The 19,045-nt window shown below is 33.9% G+C and overlaps 1 protein-coding gene across 1 annotated transcript; it reads right to left on the bottom strand.

The window, feature by feature from the left end:
- Nucleotides 1-16,182: 16,182 nt before the first annotated feature.
- On the bottom strand, nt 16,183-18,020 carry LOC133033277 (UDP-glycosyltransferase 92A1-like). Its single transcript, XM_061107981.1, has one exon. It carries the CDS (start codon nt 17,961-17,963, stop codon nt 16,341-16,343), a length of 1,623 nt encoding a protein of 540 aa, XP_060963964.1. The 5' UTR covers nt 17,964-18,020; the 3' UTR covers nt 16,183-16,340.
- Nucleotides 18,021-19,045: the final 1,025 nt, after the last annotated feature.

Raw genomic sequence — 19,045 nt, 5'->3', positions numbered from 1 at the left:
TACTTTTGGTGTATCTCTTTATCTTCTCTGTATATTATTTCTTGTTGTATCTGAGAAAAGCACCTCCTTTTATACTGATCTGTAAATCTAATCTAGGGCAAAGCCCTATAGATATTTGTAACTGTTTTGTAACTGTCTTTGATGTAAGGGTATATTTGTCAAACCCTGTGATTAGTGTTATACAACTTAAGGGTAAATAAGTGAATCTGTAACAACAAATTCCACCCAGATTCTCTTATTTACCCAAGGATAGTTGATAATGCTATGAGGGCTTGAATGACCCCAAGGGTCAGTACCATTTTTTTTATCCCTAGCAAGTTCAGTTTGAACTTAGCTAGGATAAACACCTTGGTCTTCATGTTAGTGACACTTCCTTGTGTCACCTTGTTTATCTCCCTTGCATAGATCAAGTCATAAAACCCTTCCATTTGGTTTTGTGACTTTCTAAACGCAAGTATAACACATGTTGTCTTCTTTAAGTACCTTAAAATCCATATGATAATCAACCAATGTATCTTCCCAGTCAATACCATATACTTGCTAACAGCAACTATAGTATATGTTGTATCTGGTATGTTACTCAACATGAAATACATCTTTGAATCAATCCCATTAGAGTTGAGGATCTTACTCATATTCTCCAACTCTTTATTTATCTTACTGCATTTTTCTTTATGTCTAAAGGGCCACATATGTTTCACAGTACTCTTTCCCTTGGGTTTTAGAACACAAACCCAAGTCTTCTCTTTACTCAAAGAGTTTGTCTCTTCATCCATAGCACAGTTCCACTTCTTAGCATTTTTTCTCTTCATAGCTTCTCCATAACTTTCTGGTTTGTTCTTATGTCCTTGCAAAGCACTTAACAGTGCATAGGCAATGTCTTCATTCCAAATGTTGAAGCTATCTTTGGGATTCTGTCTAGGTGCTCCTTTAACTTTGTCTCTAGTCAACTGGTAGTCTTCCAACTCCTCTGCTTGACTTTCCCTTAGGTTTCCTTGTTCCGCATGAACGATGTTCTATCCCTGTTCCACCTGAACAGTATTTTCTCCATGTTCCACTTGAATAGTGTTTTCTCCCTGTTCCACCTGAACAGTGTCTTCTCCCTGTTCCACCTGAACAGTGTTTTCTCCCTGTTCTACCTAAACAATGTCTTCTCCCTGTTCCACCTGAACAGTGTTCTCTCCTTGTTCATCACTTGGAGTAGTAGGTCTTAGATCAACGTTGATTGAGTTACCTGCATGGTTAGTACTAGGGCAAGAACCTAAAACATTTGGGTTAGTAGCAATGCATGGAAAAATATTTTCATCAAATATTGCATCTCTACTATTAATAGTTTTAAAACCTTTTTCTCTTACCCAAAGTCTATACCCTTTTGTTCCTTCTGAATATGCCAAAAGTACACACTTTAGAACTCTAGGCTCTAACTTTCCATCTCCTTGGTGTGCATATGCTGCACACCCAAAAACTTTTAAGTGGGATAAATCTGGTGGTTTGCCGGACCATCTCTCTTCAGGGGTCTTTAACTCCACAACACTTGATGGACTTCGGTTTATCAAATAAGTTGCTGTGAGTATTGCTTCTCCCCAAAATCCAGTAGCTAACCCTGCTTAGAATAGCATGCACTTGACTTTATTTAAAATAGTCTTGTTCATCCTCTCAGCTACCCCATTTTGTGGCGGGTTTAATCTTACAGTCTTATGCCTTTGAATGCTATTATTCCTGCAATACATGTCAAACAAATCGTTGCAGAACTCAAGACCGTTATCGGTCCTAAGAGTCTTAACTCTTTTGTTAGTTAAATTTTCTATTGAAATTTTCCATTCTTGAAATTTAGCAAAGGCATCATTTTTATTTTTCAAAAGAAAAACCCATACTTTCCTAGAGTAGTCATCCACAATGGATAGAAAATAACTACTCCCCCCATGAGTAGCTGTATTTTCTGGACCCCATAAATCAGCATGTATATATTCTAAAATTTCTTTAGAATTATGTGTCCCAATTTTAAATTTAAGCCTATGATGCTTACCCAATATGCAATGCTCAACAAAATCAACTTTACTTACTTTATCTTTGCACAAAAGATTTTGTTCACTCATGATTTGCAAACCTTTCTCACTCATGTGCCCAAGCCTTCTATGCCATAAGATTGCCTTAGAATCTTCAAAAGTTTCTGTTGTGTTGTGACAATGTGAAATTGGTTCTCCCTTTAGGTAGTATAAACCTCCTTCCTTGTAGCCTTTCATTATGGTCATTGAACCTTTGCTTAGTTTCATGGTACCTGTCTCAATCTTACTCACAACACCAAGGTCATCTAGCATACTTATAGAAATTAAATTTCTAGCTAAGTTAGGCACAAATCTTACACCTGTAAGAGTTCTTACAATACCATCATACATTTTAAAGCTCACATTACCTGAGCCTTCAATATGGCATGTTTGGTTGTTGCCTAAGATGACATTCCCTCCTTTAGATTCCCTGAAATCAGAAAGTAAAGATCTATTATTAGTCATGTGAAAAGTGCATCCTGAATCTAAAATCCATTCTTCTTTGAATTTAGTTGCAGTAATGTAAACTTCTCCACTCTCATAGCCATCACTTAGATTGGCTTCATGCTTCTTTCCCTTTTCCTTTGAGAAATGATTTTCTCCCTGATTTGAGTCACCATTGCTACCATCTGTTCTTCCTCTGTTACTTCTCTTCCAAAAATAACAGTCTCTTCTGATATGCCCCGGTTTACCACAGTGATAGCAGCCTTTAGGATCATTCTGTCCTCTTGATGGAGACTTCCCATTTCCATATCTTCCACCCTTGGAAGAATCTTTGCTATTACTCCTTCCTTTATTGTTCCAAGGCTTCTTCTCATGAGGCCTTCCTCTACTCAAGTTCAGCTCACCATTAGAGCTCCCCAACTTGTCATTCTTCATCTCTAAGTCCATAGACTTTAGTGCAGAGATGACTTCATCTAGGGTAATCGAAGTTCTTCCATACTTTATTGCTATCTTTACATCCTTATAGGATTCCGGTAATGAGTTGAGAATGATGATTGCTTGGTTTTCATCACTCGAAGCTTCTCCTTCTCCCGAGTTAGCCAACTCTATATGCATCTTCAGAAATTCATCTAAGTTGTCTTCAAGACTTTTAGATCTGTTCATCTTGTAGCCAAAGATCCTTTCTTTGAGATCTTGTTTGTTAGTGACTTTTGTTGGAATTGCACTTCCAACTTCCTCCATATCTTTGCTGGAGTTTCTTCCTTATCAACCAACCTAATGATTGCATCACTTAGGTTGAATATGATAATCCCAGTAGCTGTTTCAAGATACTCTTCTTGTTGTATCTTAGTTGTTCCTTCAGGCCATTCAATGGGTTCTTCAAGGACCCTCAACAGCTTCTGTTGTGCCAGTAGAGATCTTATTTTCCTCCTCCATATTCTGTAGTCACCTGATCCATCAAACTTATCAACATCAACTTTAAAATTACTCATATTGTATTTGTTAAAAAATCAAATTAGATAAAGGTTTAGAATGTCCTCCAAATCTCCAATATCTAATTCCTCCTCTTGATTTCCATCCTTGTGTTCTTGATTTTCAATGTCTTTCAAATTTGCTTCTTGATTGTATTATTTTGAATCTCTTTGCGGAAATAATTTGGCTCTGATACCACTGTTGGAAATGATTGTTCTAACCAACACACTTAAAGAAACAAATAATACAATAGTATGCAAATTGGTATTTTTCTAAATTTATTTTATTTTATGCATCCACACAATAATGCTATATCTATTTCAGGCCCAAAGTTAAAAGCCCAACAAGAAGCAAGCTTAATATTCAAACTTGATATACCATCAATTTGAACCAACAAGTGGTTCGGTCCACACAATCAAAAGCAACCAAAGAAAACAAGGTTTCTTTTTTCTTTTCTTTCTTTACACAGCCACAGGTTAGGGTTCAAAGGGGGTATTTTATTTTTCTTTTCTTCTTCTAAATGGCAGCAAAGAAAAAATGGGGTTTTCTAGGTTTTTCTTATTTCTTCTTGCTATATTTTCTACCCGAAAATACAAACCCAAAAAACACACAACCACTCTTCAACTTTCGGCCAAAATCTCACCAAACCCGAAAGTCTCAAGAACACAAATACACACAAACACAAAAATAAACAATATAGAGATTAGGGTAAGAAATACAAACACAAATGGTAAAGATGGAGACACCAATTTGATTTCGGAGTTCGCCCAAAAGAACTGGCTACTTCTCCGTCAAGCTCTCAGCTTGATTCCACTAATCATCAAACAAAGGTTACACTTTTGATTTACAACTGTTTGTATTTCTCTCTGTTTTTTTTTTTCTCTCTTTTGATACTAACAAACTCTCTTTTCTTTTACATGAACATCTCTAGGAGGAGCTCACATGGAGATGACAACTCTTAGCCAAAAGGCTCTCTTTTACTCTGTTGTTGAATCTGATGTTGTTCTCTCTGGCTATGACTATTTACTTTTGTTGTATCTCTTTATCTTCTCTGTATATTATTTCTTATTGTATCTGAGAAAAGCACCTCCTTTTATACTGATCTGTAAATCTAATCTAGGGCAGAGCCCTATAGATATTTGTAACTATTTTGTAACTGTCTTTGTAACTGTCTTTGATGTAAGAGTATATTTGTCAAACCCTGTGATTAGTGTTATACAACTTAAGGGTAAATAAGTGAATCTGTAACAATAGGAGCTATAATCCAGTTTCATTTTTAGTGTCTATACTGATTACACTCAGTTTATTATTAATTTACTTTGATTTTGTGTTAATTTTCAAATTTGAAGCAAATAATGATTATAGTAAATAAAGGAAATTATACCCTATACTCTTTTTATATTGTCCTCTTTAATTTTTACTTTTTTTTTTTTAAATCCTATCATTTTAACCTCTTTTTTTAAATACTTTAACGATTTTACCTCTGTCACCTCAATATAGTCTGCATGTGACTCTCTTATGTCAGGGTATTTTGGGTACAATACATATAAAAAAAGGTATATTTCAATTAAATATAAAATTAGACATAGATTTGACTAATTGATGAATAAAAGAGGTATTTTTCAATATACCCCAAGTAAATATGTGAGAAGACCAACCAAGTCCAAGTCAAATGTGTTATTAATCAATATGGGCTCAAGATACAAATAATGGAAATCATGCTGAAACTAAGGAGTGATTATGGGCCAGTTTGGCACAGCTGTGCTGTGAGAAAAAGCAGCTGTAGCTGTGCTGTGAGAAAAAACTGCTGAGTGTTTGGTAAATATAATTTTAAAATAGCTGTGAGTTGAAAAAATTGTATATAAGTATTTGGTAAGCTAGATGATTGAATAGTTGTAAAATATACAATTACCAAAATAAGTATGATATTTGTTATTTAATTTATTTAAATAAATTTATACATATTAATATATTTATAATTATTTTTTATTTTATTACAAATTACAATAATATTTTTTCTTATAATATTTATTTATTTTTTAAAATATATAATAAAATAGTTAGTTAGACTTTTACTAATAATAATAAAAAAAATTACATAAATATTATATATTACATAAAGATGATAGAGAAAGATATATTAGGGAGAAGAGAATCTTAAAATAAAATGGTAAAAAAGGAATTTTATAATTAGAATGAGGGTAATTTTGTCAAGTGAAATATTTATTAAACCAATAAAATAGCTTCCCGTACAAGCTAATTTCTCAAAATTAGTGTTGGCCAACTTTTGCAAAAAGCTGAAATTTTTTCTTAAATTATTAAAAAAAGCTAATTTTTTAATTTTACCAAACACATTTTGAATGATAGCTATTTAAAAAAGTGCTTGTAGCTTTTCTTAGAAGTTCTCCCAAACTCACCATATATCTATTCTATATAAAGTGTGCCTATATAACAGAATTCTTGGTTTATGAGAAATTCATGAGTGACTTTTTATTTATATTAAAAATAAAATGATTTATTCTTAAAAATAAAATGGTTTATAAGAAATTTATGGGTCACTTGTTATTAATATATAATAAAATAAATAAAATAAATCTCATTTAATCCAAAAAAAAAAAAAATACGATTGGGTTTTTGCTGTTGTACATCTACGATTTTTCTCTTCTTCTTCTCTTCTAGAATTACTATTTTCCTATAAAAATACTCATTAAAAGAAAAAGTTATATTTTAGCACATACAATATAATTAAGAAGCCATAAAATTTATAATTTCCTCTTCTATTAAATAAAAATAAAAACAACTTAAAGCATTATTATAATTATGCTGCTTTGTATTTAAATTCTAAGACATGACCACGGTATATTACAAACAAAAAGCATATAATGTTATTGAAATTAAGTTAAAATAAAAAAAAATACTAACAATCTTATTATGCATTTTACAGTGCTATAGCATATGTTGAACTTGATGACAATACAAAGAGCCTATCTGCTGTCATGTTTGCAGATATTGTGGAAAAAATATTTTCGTGTACTACTGCCCAACTAATAAAATATACTGCAGATGTGTAATTTTAAAAAAATAAAATAGTTTTACATGTCTTTCATAAGTTGATTTTTTTAATTAAATAAGTTATACACACCATGTCTAATCATTTTAACTGAAAATACATCACGGTTTGCAAGAACACCGTCACTTTGTCGACACTACCATATTCAATTTATCAACGAAAAAATAGACAATCCAGACATATGCGGACCCGGCTAAAATGAAAAGTGCAAAATACAAAAATTACACTATTGTCTCTATCAAAGTAAATGAAGATTGAAATCCACCAATGACTATCATTAATTTTCTTATCTACAATTTTTAGATAAATGCTATCTTCAATTATCAAGAATCTAAAGATTAATTTTTAATTTTCTTTTTATCTTACACCCATTTAAGTAATGTTTCTTTAAGTATTGGAACATCAATTTTTAATTTATTTCTAGATTAACTTAAGAACATATTTAAATCATCAAGCTTTCTTAAACAATAATATATTGCATTCGGTATTCACTTTTAATTGACAACATTATAAACTATAATATTTAGATACACATAATAATAATAATCTCACCTAATAACTAATAATATTTTTTCTTTAATTTTTAATTATATCACTTTCAATTAGTATAAAAAAAAAAACTAACATAAAATTAAATATACGTGGTTCCCACGTAACTTTTTGCTAATATACATATAGAGGAAATTACACTCTATACCCTTTTTATATTGTCATCTTTTATTTTTACCCTCTTTTTTAAAATCTATCATTTTTACCTCTTTTTTAAAATATTGTACCAATTTTGCCCCTGTCACTTCAAGATACTCTCCATGTGACTCTCTTATGTCAGGGTATTTTGGGTACAATACACATAAAAAGAGGTATGTTTCAAATAAATATAAAATTAGAGGCATATTTGTTAGAATTTATTGGGGTCACAATTGTATATATAAAATGTGTGTTGGGTCATCAAATAAATAAGTCAAATTTATGTGGTCTATTTTAGAATAAAGTTTATGACTTAAGGGCATGATTGTTATGATTTTAATATGTGGATACCAATTAGACAATTTCTAATTTGATGAGGGGCCAAATTGGAAATAGTCAAAAAGGATTAATTTAAACAGGTATTGGTCCCCATTTTTTGCATCGCTTCATATCGTATTCTTGAATCCCTATCATCAAGAAAACTCAAGTTCCAGAGAAAAAGGTTTTGATGCAAAAAATTGGAAGATCATACCAATCTAAGGTTATTACAAAATCGATTCTATGGACTCCGTCTAAAAGTAATTTCTCTGTTTATGTGTGCGATATATTAAACTTTCATGAAATCAAGTTTATATATATATATATGATAGGTTCATATATATACGTAGCAATTATATTTGTGAATTAAGTATTTTGGCAGTATTCATACATCAATCGCATACATATATAAATATATATAAAGGATAAAATAAAATGCCACTTACAGTTTAATATGTTTTGTTTTATTTTGTGTATGGATATATATTTATTGGGTTTTCATTATTGTTATTATTTTATTAAATAATAATAATAATAATTCAGTAACAATTAAATTTAAATTTTGGTTTAAAATTTATTAAGGATATTTAATATTTTAGTTAAATTAATTGAAACAAAATATCACCAAAGTGATCTCTTTTGTGTAGATTAATTTAATAAAAATATTATGATAATTGTGTGTATGTAATTCATAAATTTATTAATTAACCCAAAGGTGAGTTAATATTTGGATGAATTTCATGCATGTTTGTGGTGATAAATGTGTGACAATTATAAGGTATTTTGTGTGAACAATGTGTTAGTCCAAAGATTGCATATTGTTTGACATAATTTATTGTCAATGTTTGATCACTACAACAAGAGTACCGCTTACAATTAATATTACTGTCCAAAGACTTAATATTAATGTTGTGTTTGGTATCTTGAGATGGGATTAACCAATATTTGAATTTATTGTTTTATTTGGATTCTTATATGAGCATGTTATTTATGTAATTGTATTGTTCTTTTCAGCTGTTGCTAGTGTATCTGCTAATCTTAATTCGGTACCGGTCCTTAATGGTAATAACTTTAAGGACTGGAAGGAGAACATTTTTATTGTTCTTGGCTGCATGGATCTTGACCTTGCATTAAGGATGGATCGTCCTGCTTCTCTTACGGATACCAGTACCTCCGAGCAAAGGAGGATTTATGAGAAGTGGGACCGTTCAAACCGCATGAGTCTTATGATCATTAAGCGCGGCATACCTGAGGCTTTTAGGGGTGCGGTGTCCGAGGAGGTCACCGATGCCACAACTTTCCTTGCTGAAATTGAGAAACGCTTTGCAAAAAGCGATAAGGCGGAAACAAGTACTCTTTTAAAGAAACTTATTTCCATGAAGTTTAAGGGCAAGGAAAATATAAGGGAGTACATTATGGAAATGTCTCACCTTGCTTCAAAGTTGAAGGCACTAAAGCTTGAGCTTTCAGATGACTTGCTTGTGCATTTAGTGCTTATCTCTCTTCCTCCACAATTCAGTCAATTTAAGGTCAGTTACAACTGCCAAAGGGAGAAGTGGACTCTTAATGAGCTCATTTCATTTTGTGTTCAAGAGGAAGAAAGATTGAAGCAAGAGAAGACTGAAAGTGCTCATTTGGCAAGCACCTCTAAAGATAAGGGCAAGAAAAGAAAGAATGAGGCTGCTAAGGATAAAGGTCCTGCACATAAGAAACAAACTCAAGCCAATAATGATGATGCTTGTTTCTTTTGTAACATGAAAGGACACATGAAGAAGGAATGTGCTAAGTATATTGCATGGCGAGCAAAGAAAGGTACATTTCTTACTTTGGTCTGTTCTGAGGTAAATTTAGCTTCAGTACCAAGAAACACTTGGTGGTTAGATTCTGGTGCTACTACTAACATCAGTGTTTCTATGCAGGGTTGCCTGAGTTACCGAAAGCCAAATGATGCTGAAAGAAGCATTTATGTGGGAGATGGCAAGTCGGTAAATGTGGAAGCAATAGGGCATTTTAGGTTGTTGTTAAGTACTGGTTACTATTTGGACTTAATAGATACTTTTGTTGTACCGTCTTTTAGACGGAATTTGGTTTCTGTTTCTTGTTTGGACAAATTGGGTTATTGTTGTTCATTTGGAAACAATTGCTTTAGTTTATCTATTAATTCAAATACTGTTGGAACTGGTTCACTTATGGTTTATGACAACTTATATTTGCTTGACACTGTTGCTTCTTATAATGAAACCTTGAATGTGGAATCACGTGGTACTAAGCGTAAAATGGATAATGAAAAATCAAGTTCCTTATGGCACAAACGGTTAGGTCACATCTCTAGAAATAGAGTTGAGCGACTTGTGTCTGATGGAATTTTAGATTCAATTGATTTTTCAGACTTTGATGTTTGTATTGAATGCATCAAAGGCAAACAGACCAAAACAAAGAAATTGGGTGCGAAAAGAGCTATAGATGTCTTAGAGTTGATACATACAGATATTTGTGGGCCATTTCCTACACCTTCTTGGAATGGTCAACGATATTTTGTATCATTCATAGATGATTACTCAAGATATGCGTACCTATTTCTACTTCATGAAAAGTCTCAAGTGTTGGACGTGTTCAAATCTTTTAAGGCTGAAGTTGAGAATCAACTTAGCAAAAGAATAAAGCAAGTCAGGTCTGACCGTGGTGGTGAGTACTATGGCAGATATGACGGATCAGGTGAACAACGTCCAGGACCTTTTGCCAGATATCTAGAGGAGTGTGGAATTGTCCCACAGTACACTATGCCAGGATCTCCTAGCATGAATGGTGTTGCTGAAAGACGAAACCGTACTCTTAAAGATATGGTAAGGAGTATGATCAGTCATTCAACCTTACCAGAATCACTCTGGGGAGAGGCACTTAAGACAGCAGCCTACATTTTGAATAGGGTACCAACTAAAGCAGCTGCAAAAACACCTTATGAGCTTTGGACAGGGCGAAAGCCTAGTCTTAAGCACTTTCATGTTTGGGGATGTCCAGCTGAGGCTAGGCCTTATAGGCCAAATGAAAAGAAGCTGGAACCCAAAACTGTGAGCAGCTACTTTATTGGATATTCTGAACGATCTAGGGGTTTCAAGTTTTATGATCCCAAAGTAAAGAATATATTTGAAACGGGAACTGCAAAGTTCTTTGAGGATATTGAGTTTGGGGGGAGAAATACGGTTAAAGACTTTGTTTTTGAGGAGGATTTAGAATCACCCACTTCTCTTGAAGATGAGTTGATTCCTATTCCAATAGTTGCTTTTGACAATATTCAGGATTCCATTCCTAATATTGATCAAGTTTTAGATCAAGAGCAACCAAACATAGTCAATCAAACCCCAGAGGTACAAACTCAACAACCTCAAGAACAAGTGCCTTTGCGACGATCCACTAGAGAAAGAAGAAATGCTATTAATCCAGATGAATACATAGTGTATCTTCAAGAACATGAGGATGGCATTGGAATGATGGAAGATGATCCAATCAACTTTCATCAGGCCATGAAAAGTTCTAACTCTCAAAAGTGGAATGATGCCATGAATGAAGAGAATAAGTCTATGCAAGACAATAAAGTTTGGGAAGTTGTCCCATTACCAGAAGGTGTAAAACCAATTGGTTGTAAATGGATATTTAAAACCAAGAGGGATGAAAATGGTAATGTGGTGAGGTTTAAGGCACGTCTTGTAGCAAAAGGCTATACTCAGAAAGAAGGCATTGATTATAAAGAGACTTTCTCTCCAATTTCATCGAAAGACTCTTTCAGGATAATAATGGCACTTGTTGCTCACTTTGATCTTGAGTTACATCAGATGGATGTTAAAACAGCATTTCTCAATGGAGACATTGATGAGATAATTTATATGGAGCAACCAGAAAACTTTGTGGTTGGTGACCCAAAGAATATGGTTTGCAAATTAAAGAAATCCATCTATGGACTCAAGCAAGCTTCCCGTCAATGGTACCACAAATTTCATCAAGTGGTTCTCTTATTTGGTTTTGAGATGAATGTTGTTGATGATTGTGTGTATCATAAGTTTAGTGGGAGTAAGTGTATATTTCTGGTTCTATATGTCGATGACATATTGCTTGCCACTAATGATATAGGCTTATTGCACGAAACCAAGAGATTTCTATCGAAGCATTTTGAGATGAAAGATCTTGGTGACGCCTCTTTTGTTTTAGGAATTCAAATACATCGAGACCGTTCTCGGGGTATTCTTGGATTATCACAAAAGAGCTATATCGATAAAGTACTCAAACGGTTTGGCATGCAAGATTGTAGACCAGGTGATACCCCTGTCGTTAAAGGAGACAAATTTTGTCTTAAACAATGCCCTAAAGGAAGCCTTGAAATTCAAGAAATGCAAAAGATTCCCTACGCTTCGGCTGTTGGGAGTCTTATGTATGCTCAAGTTTGTACGCGTCCGGATATAGCGTACATTGTTGGAGTGTTAGGCAGATACTTAAGCAATCCAGGAATTGATCACTGGAAAGCAGCCAAAAAGGTTATGCGATATTTGAAGAGAACAAGAGAGTACATGCTCACATATAGGAGGTCAGATCACTTTGAGATCATTGGATACTCTGACTCTGACTTTGCGGGATGCCAAGATAGTAGGAGATCTACTTCGGGCTACATATATCTGTTAGGTGGTGGAGCTATATCATGGAGGAGTGCAAAACAAACACTCATAGCTTCATCCACCATGGCAGCAGAATTTGTTGCATGTTATGAGGCATCCAACCATGGTATATGGCTGAGGAACTTTGTCACTGGCCTGCGCACTGTGGATGGAATTGAAAGACCACTTAAGTTGTATTGTGACAATAAATCAGCTGTATTGTATTCCAACAACAATAGGAGCTCGACGAAGTCAAAACACATTGACATCAAGTTCCTTGTTGTAAAAGAAAGGGTACAAAGTGGACAGATTTGTATAGAACACTTAGGTACAAACTCCATGATTGCAGACCCCCTTACTAAGGGTTTGCCACCCAAGGTCTTTCATGAGCACACTGCTCGTATGGGTGTTTTAGATTATGAAGATATCTAGATTCAGTGGGAGTTTGTCTTTAGTGTGTTTTATTTGTTTTATGAAACATGTGTATTTGGATATTTTTCTGATCAGAAATTATGTTATTCAGTTTATTTCACTTTGTACATTTAAGCTAAAGTTTTGATCTCCATAAAGTAAAGTAGGACCAATTGAAAATTGACATGAATAGATCACCATGCATGTAATTTTCATACCACATTATCATGATTGATCTATGTCATTTGGCTATATTGATGTATGTGACCATTGATGGGTTTAGTTGTGATTGATACAACGAAAATCGCTTTGATCCTATGTTGATATAGTTAATGGACGAGATTGCACATGCCTATGGTTATGATGACAAAGTTATGAGCTCAATAAGGTTAACACATTTATATGTATACATATGTGACCCAGTGGGAGATTGTTAGAATTTATTGGGGTCACAATTGTATATATAAAATGTGTGTTGGGTCATCAAATAAATAAGTCAAATTTATGTGGTCTATTTTGGAATAAAGTTTATGACTTAAGGGCATGATTGTTATGATTTTAATATGTGGATACCAATTAGACAATTTCTAATTTGATGAGGGGCCAAATTGGAAATAGTCAAAAAGGATTAATTTAAACAGGTATTGGTCCCCATTTTTTGCATCGCTTCATATCGTATTCTTGAATCCCTATCATCAAGAAAAGTCAAGTTCCAGAGAAAAAGGTTTTGATGCAAAAAATTGGAAGATCATACCAATCTAACGTTATTACAAAATCGATTCTATGGACTCCGGTACGCTTCCGCTATTCCTTAATTTTATTGTTTGATTCTCTTGAATTAATTAGGGCTAAATTAAGTTTTACAGTATTCCTAACAATATTTAGTTAATTGATTAATAAAAGAAGCATTTTTCAACTTACCCCATACATATATGTATGTATAACCCTGGGTTGAATCTTCAAGTTGGACGTGGGCTCCAATTCATTTAATGAGGCAAACTCATTTAAACTCTAAGATAAAGTCCATATTTGTTAAGTTCAAATCATTTTAAGGCCAATGAGGAAGCCACGTCCTCATTCTTTGAACATGTGCAACAATGAAGCAGCGACCCCACTTCTGACCCACTCGTCAGCTCTCTCTCCCAACAAAATTGGCGCACGGTTCAACTCTTCCCTTGTGCCACCTGTCCGCATTATTTTATTTTTGTATACTTTTCTCAACTTTTTGCGTCATTTATTTCATTAAATGGTACACGAAGATACTATATTTAAAGAGTAAATATATTGTGCCTTTTCCGACTTTTGTGCCTTTTACGGCTTTCGTACCATTTTTTATAGCTTGCCCTTAATTGTTTAGGGTAGTGTTGTGGTACAGTTAATGGACAAAAGAAGTGATCCATTCTGTGCTCTTGGCTTCTACATCAACGACCTTTCAGTTTTGACAGATAAGTATTTCAAGTCTTTATATTTATGAATTGTTTTTATATTATAATATGGATTATTTTACTATCTTGTCTTTTAGCAATTTTTTCATTAAATTATGTAGTAATAGAATTTTATTTACTGTTGTTTTGTAGGTCAATTTTGTGGAGAGCGCCCTACGAATACAGAGACTTTGTCGGTAAGTTTTAATTCAAGGATTGTCTCTTTTAATACCTGTTGTTGCTTGGTGTTTGTTTTTTCAGCTATCAATAAAGAAAGGGTATTTTAATGAGCTGGGGGTGTTGTTTGAGGATGTTATAGTTTTATTGTCTAAATTTTCGGGGGCAGTTTTGTCCCATGTGGCTTGCGATATGAAATTATGCAGCTCATGGTTTGGCAAAGCATGCCCTTCGGTTAGACGATGAGCTGTCTTGGTTTGAGGAGGTGTCGCCGCCGAATATGGATTGCCGTTTTGTTAATCATGTGTGATTTTAATCACCACGTCAAAAAAAAAAAATACAATGGAAAAAAGCATTTTTATATAGAGTTATTATACCAAAATTTTATCTTTTTCTTTTTTTCTTCTTTATTTTAGTTTATTAATTTTGGTGTAAAGAATACCTTTTCTAGGTTAATTTTTTTTTGACAAGACTCAAGTGTAAGTTCATACAATTTTTATTTTTTTTAATATATTGATTCTCATTGTTCTTCATTTTCATATTTGTTATATTAAATTTCTCTTCTTCTAAATTGCACTTTAAATTTAATAGTACCTTTTATATAAGTTCAGTCATGTTTTTCTTATGTAAGTTAGACTATTAATTATTAGGGTGTTTATTATATTATATGATTTTAACTGCATTTTGCCGGTAGTATTTTGTCGATTTAAATTATATAATATGATAGTATTTTTAGAAGTAGTAATAATTTCATTAGAAAACATATTTTTCTAGTGAGCATAATTATACACATTTTTTAATTATAACTAATAGCGTAGAATTATAGTTGAGTTTAAAGAATCAATTTTATTAGGAAAATATAATTGCATGTATGAAGCTTGTGTCTTCCATAATCATTTTCTAATCACTTTTTATTTTAATTACTTTTTTAATTTTCAAAAATGATTTTTTCAATATTCTCATCACATTCAAAGTTTTTATTTTATTCTCGTAAAATTACTTACTAATTTTTCTTCCCAGTGGATACGACATATAGTCCGTTTACTACCACAACGTGTAACTAATTGAGCGAAGAAAAAAAATGTCAACTCTTTCTTAATCATCATAATTTCAAAGATTCACGAGCTTTGTTGTAAGCCTTTCATCAACCCACTAATACAAGGTTATAACCCACATTGTAACCTGGATGTAGGTAATAATAAACTATGTGGCTCTCTTAGTATTTCAATTGACTTTTCTTTCTATTCCTAAATACTCAAATGTTCATATTTGTTGGCAGGTAAGAATGATATGCATCATGTTTTAGTACTACTGTCTGTCGATTGTGTAGTGCAATGTATGACTATATCTCAATAGTCTTCTAATCTGAGGTGGTGTATAGAGTTATCAAAAGACATGGTTTTGTTTTTTCAGAAGCAACACCAATTTTTCTTTGTTTTCCCTAATCAAGTTTCATTGGGCCTATCAGGAGCAGGTGTTAGAGTCCCCTTTGGTGGTGTTGCAGAAGGTTAATGTGGCCTTGTCCGAGTTGAAACAGTCTTGATTTGCAGGAAGAGATTGAGGTTACTGTGGGGTGAAATTGTCATATGCTAATGCTTCCCCAAAGCTAGCGGAAGTTAAATCTCTTTACGGATGCTCCTGCAGTTAGAAGTTCTGCTTTCTTGTCGATTTTGGCTTTGGGTAAACATTATGAATTTATTGAGGCCTTCTCTGTTAAAGTTCATATCTCGCCCGTGGAAGTGGAAACTCTTGTCGTGTGCCATGGATTGCTTTGATCCAGAGTAGGGGATGGAGTGGTGCCAGGGCTTTTTCAGACGGCTAGGTGCTGAGAGCGATCCCCGTTCCCTTTATTGTCTGTGGCAACTATTTTCAACAGGATCCCTGGTCTCCGAATAGCCTCAACGTGGTTTCTTTCTCTGGCTGCTCATAGCATAACCGCTTGGACTATTTGTATTTTTCTGTTTGTTCGTGTTTTCTAATGAAGTTACATATTGCAAAAAAAAAAAGTTTCATTGGAAAACCAGAATTTTATCATATAATCATGTTATAAAGAGTTTTCTGGTAAATACTAACCAACTAAATTTGAGCACTGGGTTTTGCCAGTTTTATTATCAAAAGACATAAAAAGAAAAGCTAATTCTTAATCGTATCAAGTTATAATATCCTTGCTCTTGACATTTTCTTCTCTATGTGCTAGAAAAGCAACAAAATCATCTATGGCTTTCAGAGCAGACCCTTTATGTCCCCCCTCTTCTTTTACGGCTGCTCTTATCTGCAACTTAATCTCACTGGCCCTTTTCCTCATCTCTTCTCCTTCACCATTAGACTCCATCACCAAATCAATCACCTTCTTCACTTCATCCCCAACAATGGACCCCAAAGCTCCTTTAGTCAGCTCCACACACACCCCTTTCTCCTCCACCAACATCTTCGAATTATGACTTTGCTCAGCTGCTATTGGCCACGAAATGATCGGAACCCCCTGGCTCAAGCTCTCCTGCACGGAATTCCACCCACAATGACTGAGAAACGCACCTATAGACTTATGCGCCAAAATGTCCAACTGGGGTGCCCAGTTTCGCACCAACAAACCCAGATTCTTCCCCTTGGCTCGCTCTTCGAACCCTTCTGGCAACCATTCTTGCCTAAACTCTCCTTTCAAATCGAACCCCAATGGAGGCCTTATCACCCAAACGAAAGGCTTCAAACTCTTCTCCAGTCCGATAGCCAATTCCATCATCTGGGTTGCTCCGATTGTGTTCTGAGAACCAAAGGAGATGTAGAGAACGGATTTGGGTTCTTGTGAATCGAGCCACTCGAACAACTTCTCAACTGATATACCAACTTCTTTACTGACTCTCTGTTTGGAAAAACTCAAAGAAGAAGAAGGTGAACATGACTTGTCGTTTAACACAGCTTGGGGGAGAAGCGAACCAACACACCAAACGGGGCGTTTAACGTAATCCCGGAGGATTTGGAGTCCGAAGGTTTCGACTTCTTCGACGGTGTAACACAACCAGGCATGAGATTTCAGAGAAAGCTTTAACTGGGGTTGAAAGAATCTCGACCATCGATCTGAACCGTCGGCTGCTGTCAAGAACTGATGTAACTGAGAACGGTGGAAACGGCAGCGTTTCGGGAAACCAGTGACCTCGAATTCTTCAGATTCCGTTTTCCGGTGAGGGAGTTCGAGCCAGATAGACATGTAGGCCGCAGTGCCGTAAGCGCCACAGGTCGTGAAAGTGATACTGACGGTGTCGAAGCTATTGGCAACGCCCACCGCCCACCCCATGAACGCGTCGGAGATAACACAAAGCGGCGGCCGGCCATATTTACCGATGGATTCGTGGATTAAGTTCCGGCAAGGAGTTTCCAGAGATAGGGAAGCGCAGAAAAGGCCGATTACCTCTGCAAGAGACAAGTTCTCGGTGGTTTCAGTGTTGGGGGGTAAGCCATGGTCGGAGGAGGTGAAAGGTAGCTCTGAGAAATGAATACCGGAGTCTGAATTTTCATATTGGTTGGATGAGGACCGGCGGAGGTAGTTGATGTTGAGCTTTGTGGAGGCGATAATGAGGGTGATGCCTGTTCTTTGGTGAATTTGTTTGGCTAAGGCTAAGAAAGGAATGAGATGGCCATGAGCTAAAAAAGGTAACATGAGAATGTAGTCATCATGTCGGGAGCTGCTAGTTCTGTTTGACATTATGAAAGAGATGAAGAAGGACAGAGAAAGAGATGGAAAGAGTGAAAAGAATTCACCGAATTCAGAATGCATGGATGGAGCATTAGGCTACTTACTTACAAACTTAATAGCCAAACCGATGCTACTCCATTTAATAATAGCATTTAATTTATTATAAAAAAAAATATTTCAATTTAAGTCAATTATAAATTTAATAAAAGAAATTTAGGCTAGTATTCTTAAATGTAAAATATATTGTTTTAACATGCTACTCAATTAAAAATAGTTTTTAGTAGAACCTCTATCCAAAAATACATTTGGGACTAAGAGAATTATATTCTAATTGAGAGGTTATAATTATATAGAGGTACACTAGAAAAAAAAATTAAAACACCAATAAATATCAATGTAACAATAATAACTTTAAACAATCCTTAATACTATATAATAATAAAATTATTTTCGAGTAAATATAACATTTATACATGTATTACAATTTAGAATAAAATTATTAATTCTACGTAAATAATTTTAAAATATATATATTTTTTTTATTAATATGTAATTATTCTTATATAGAGGTATACTTTGTTAATACAGGACATAAAAAATGTATAACTAATTACAATTTAAAGGTTATTCTTATTTATAATTGGCCCAAATTGAGACTTGATTTTTTTATAACAAATTAGAGGTTATTCTTGAATAGAGTATTATTATATAGAGGTTCTACTGTATATACATACTTTTAAGGAAAATTTACATCTAAACTCCTAAAATACATCTCAATTACACAAATGACATGGCTTTTAAAATTATCAAAATTACTATTGTAGTTGTACCGTTTTCATACTAATTAGTTTTGGTTCATAAGTTGCAGAGTGACCTCACAGTACGAGGTCTAGTGTGTTTTTTGCACTCCATACGCTTGACACCTTATTATCTCTTTGTAATGTACATTTTTTTTTTTTTACTTTTTGCACAATATATCTCAATGCATGTATCAATTATTTTGTCCTACACACTCACTTTTTTTTTTTTTTGACTTTAGATATATGTAATAAATATTTAGATTTAAAAGACTTTCTCTTTTATATATATATATATATATAAATATATAGGACACTTCTATGGTAGAGACACTTGTTTTGTCCTTATGGGTAGTGACATTTTAT

This window comes from Cannabis sativa, unplaced genomic scaffold, assembly GCF_029168945.1.
Source record: "Cannabis sativa cultivar Pink pepper isolate KNU-18-1 unplaced genomic scaffold, ASM2916894v1 Contig3, whole genome shotgun sequence".
NCBI classification, from domain to species: domain Eukaryota; kingdom Viridiplantae; phylum Streptophyta; class Magnoliopsida; order Rosales; family Cannabaceae; genus Cannabis; species Cannabis sativa.
The sequence above is the reverse complement of the archived record's forward strand: the minus strand, read 5'-3'. Positions and strand labels throughout refer to the sequence as shown.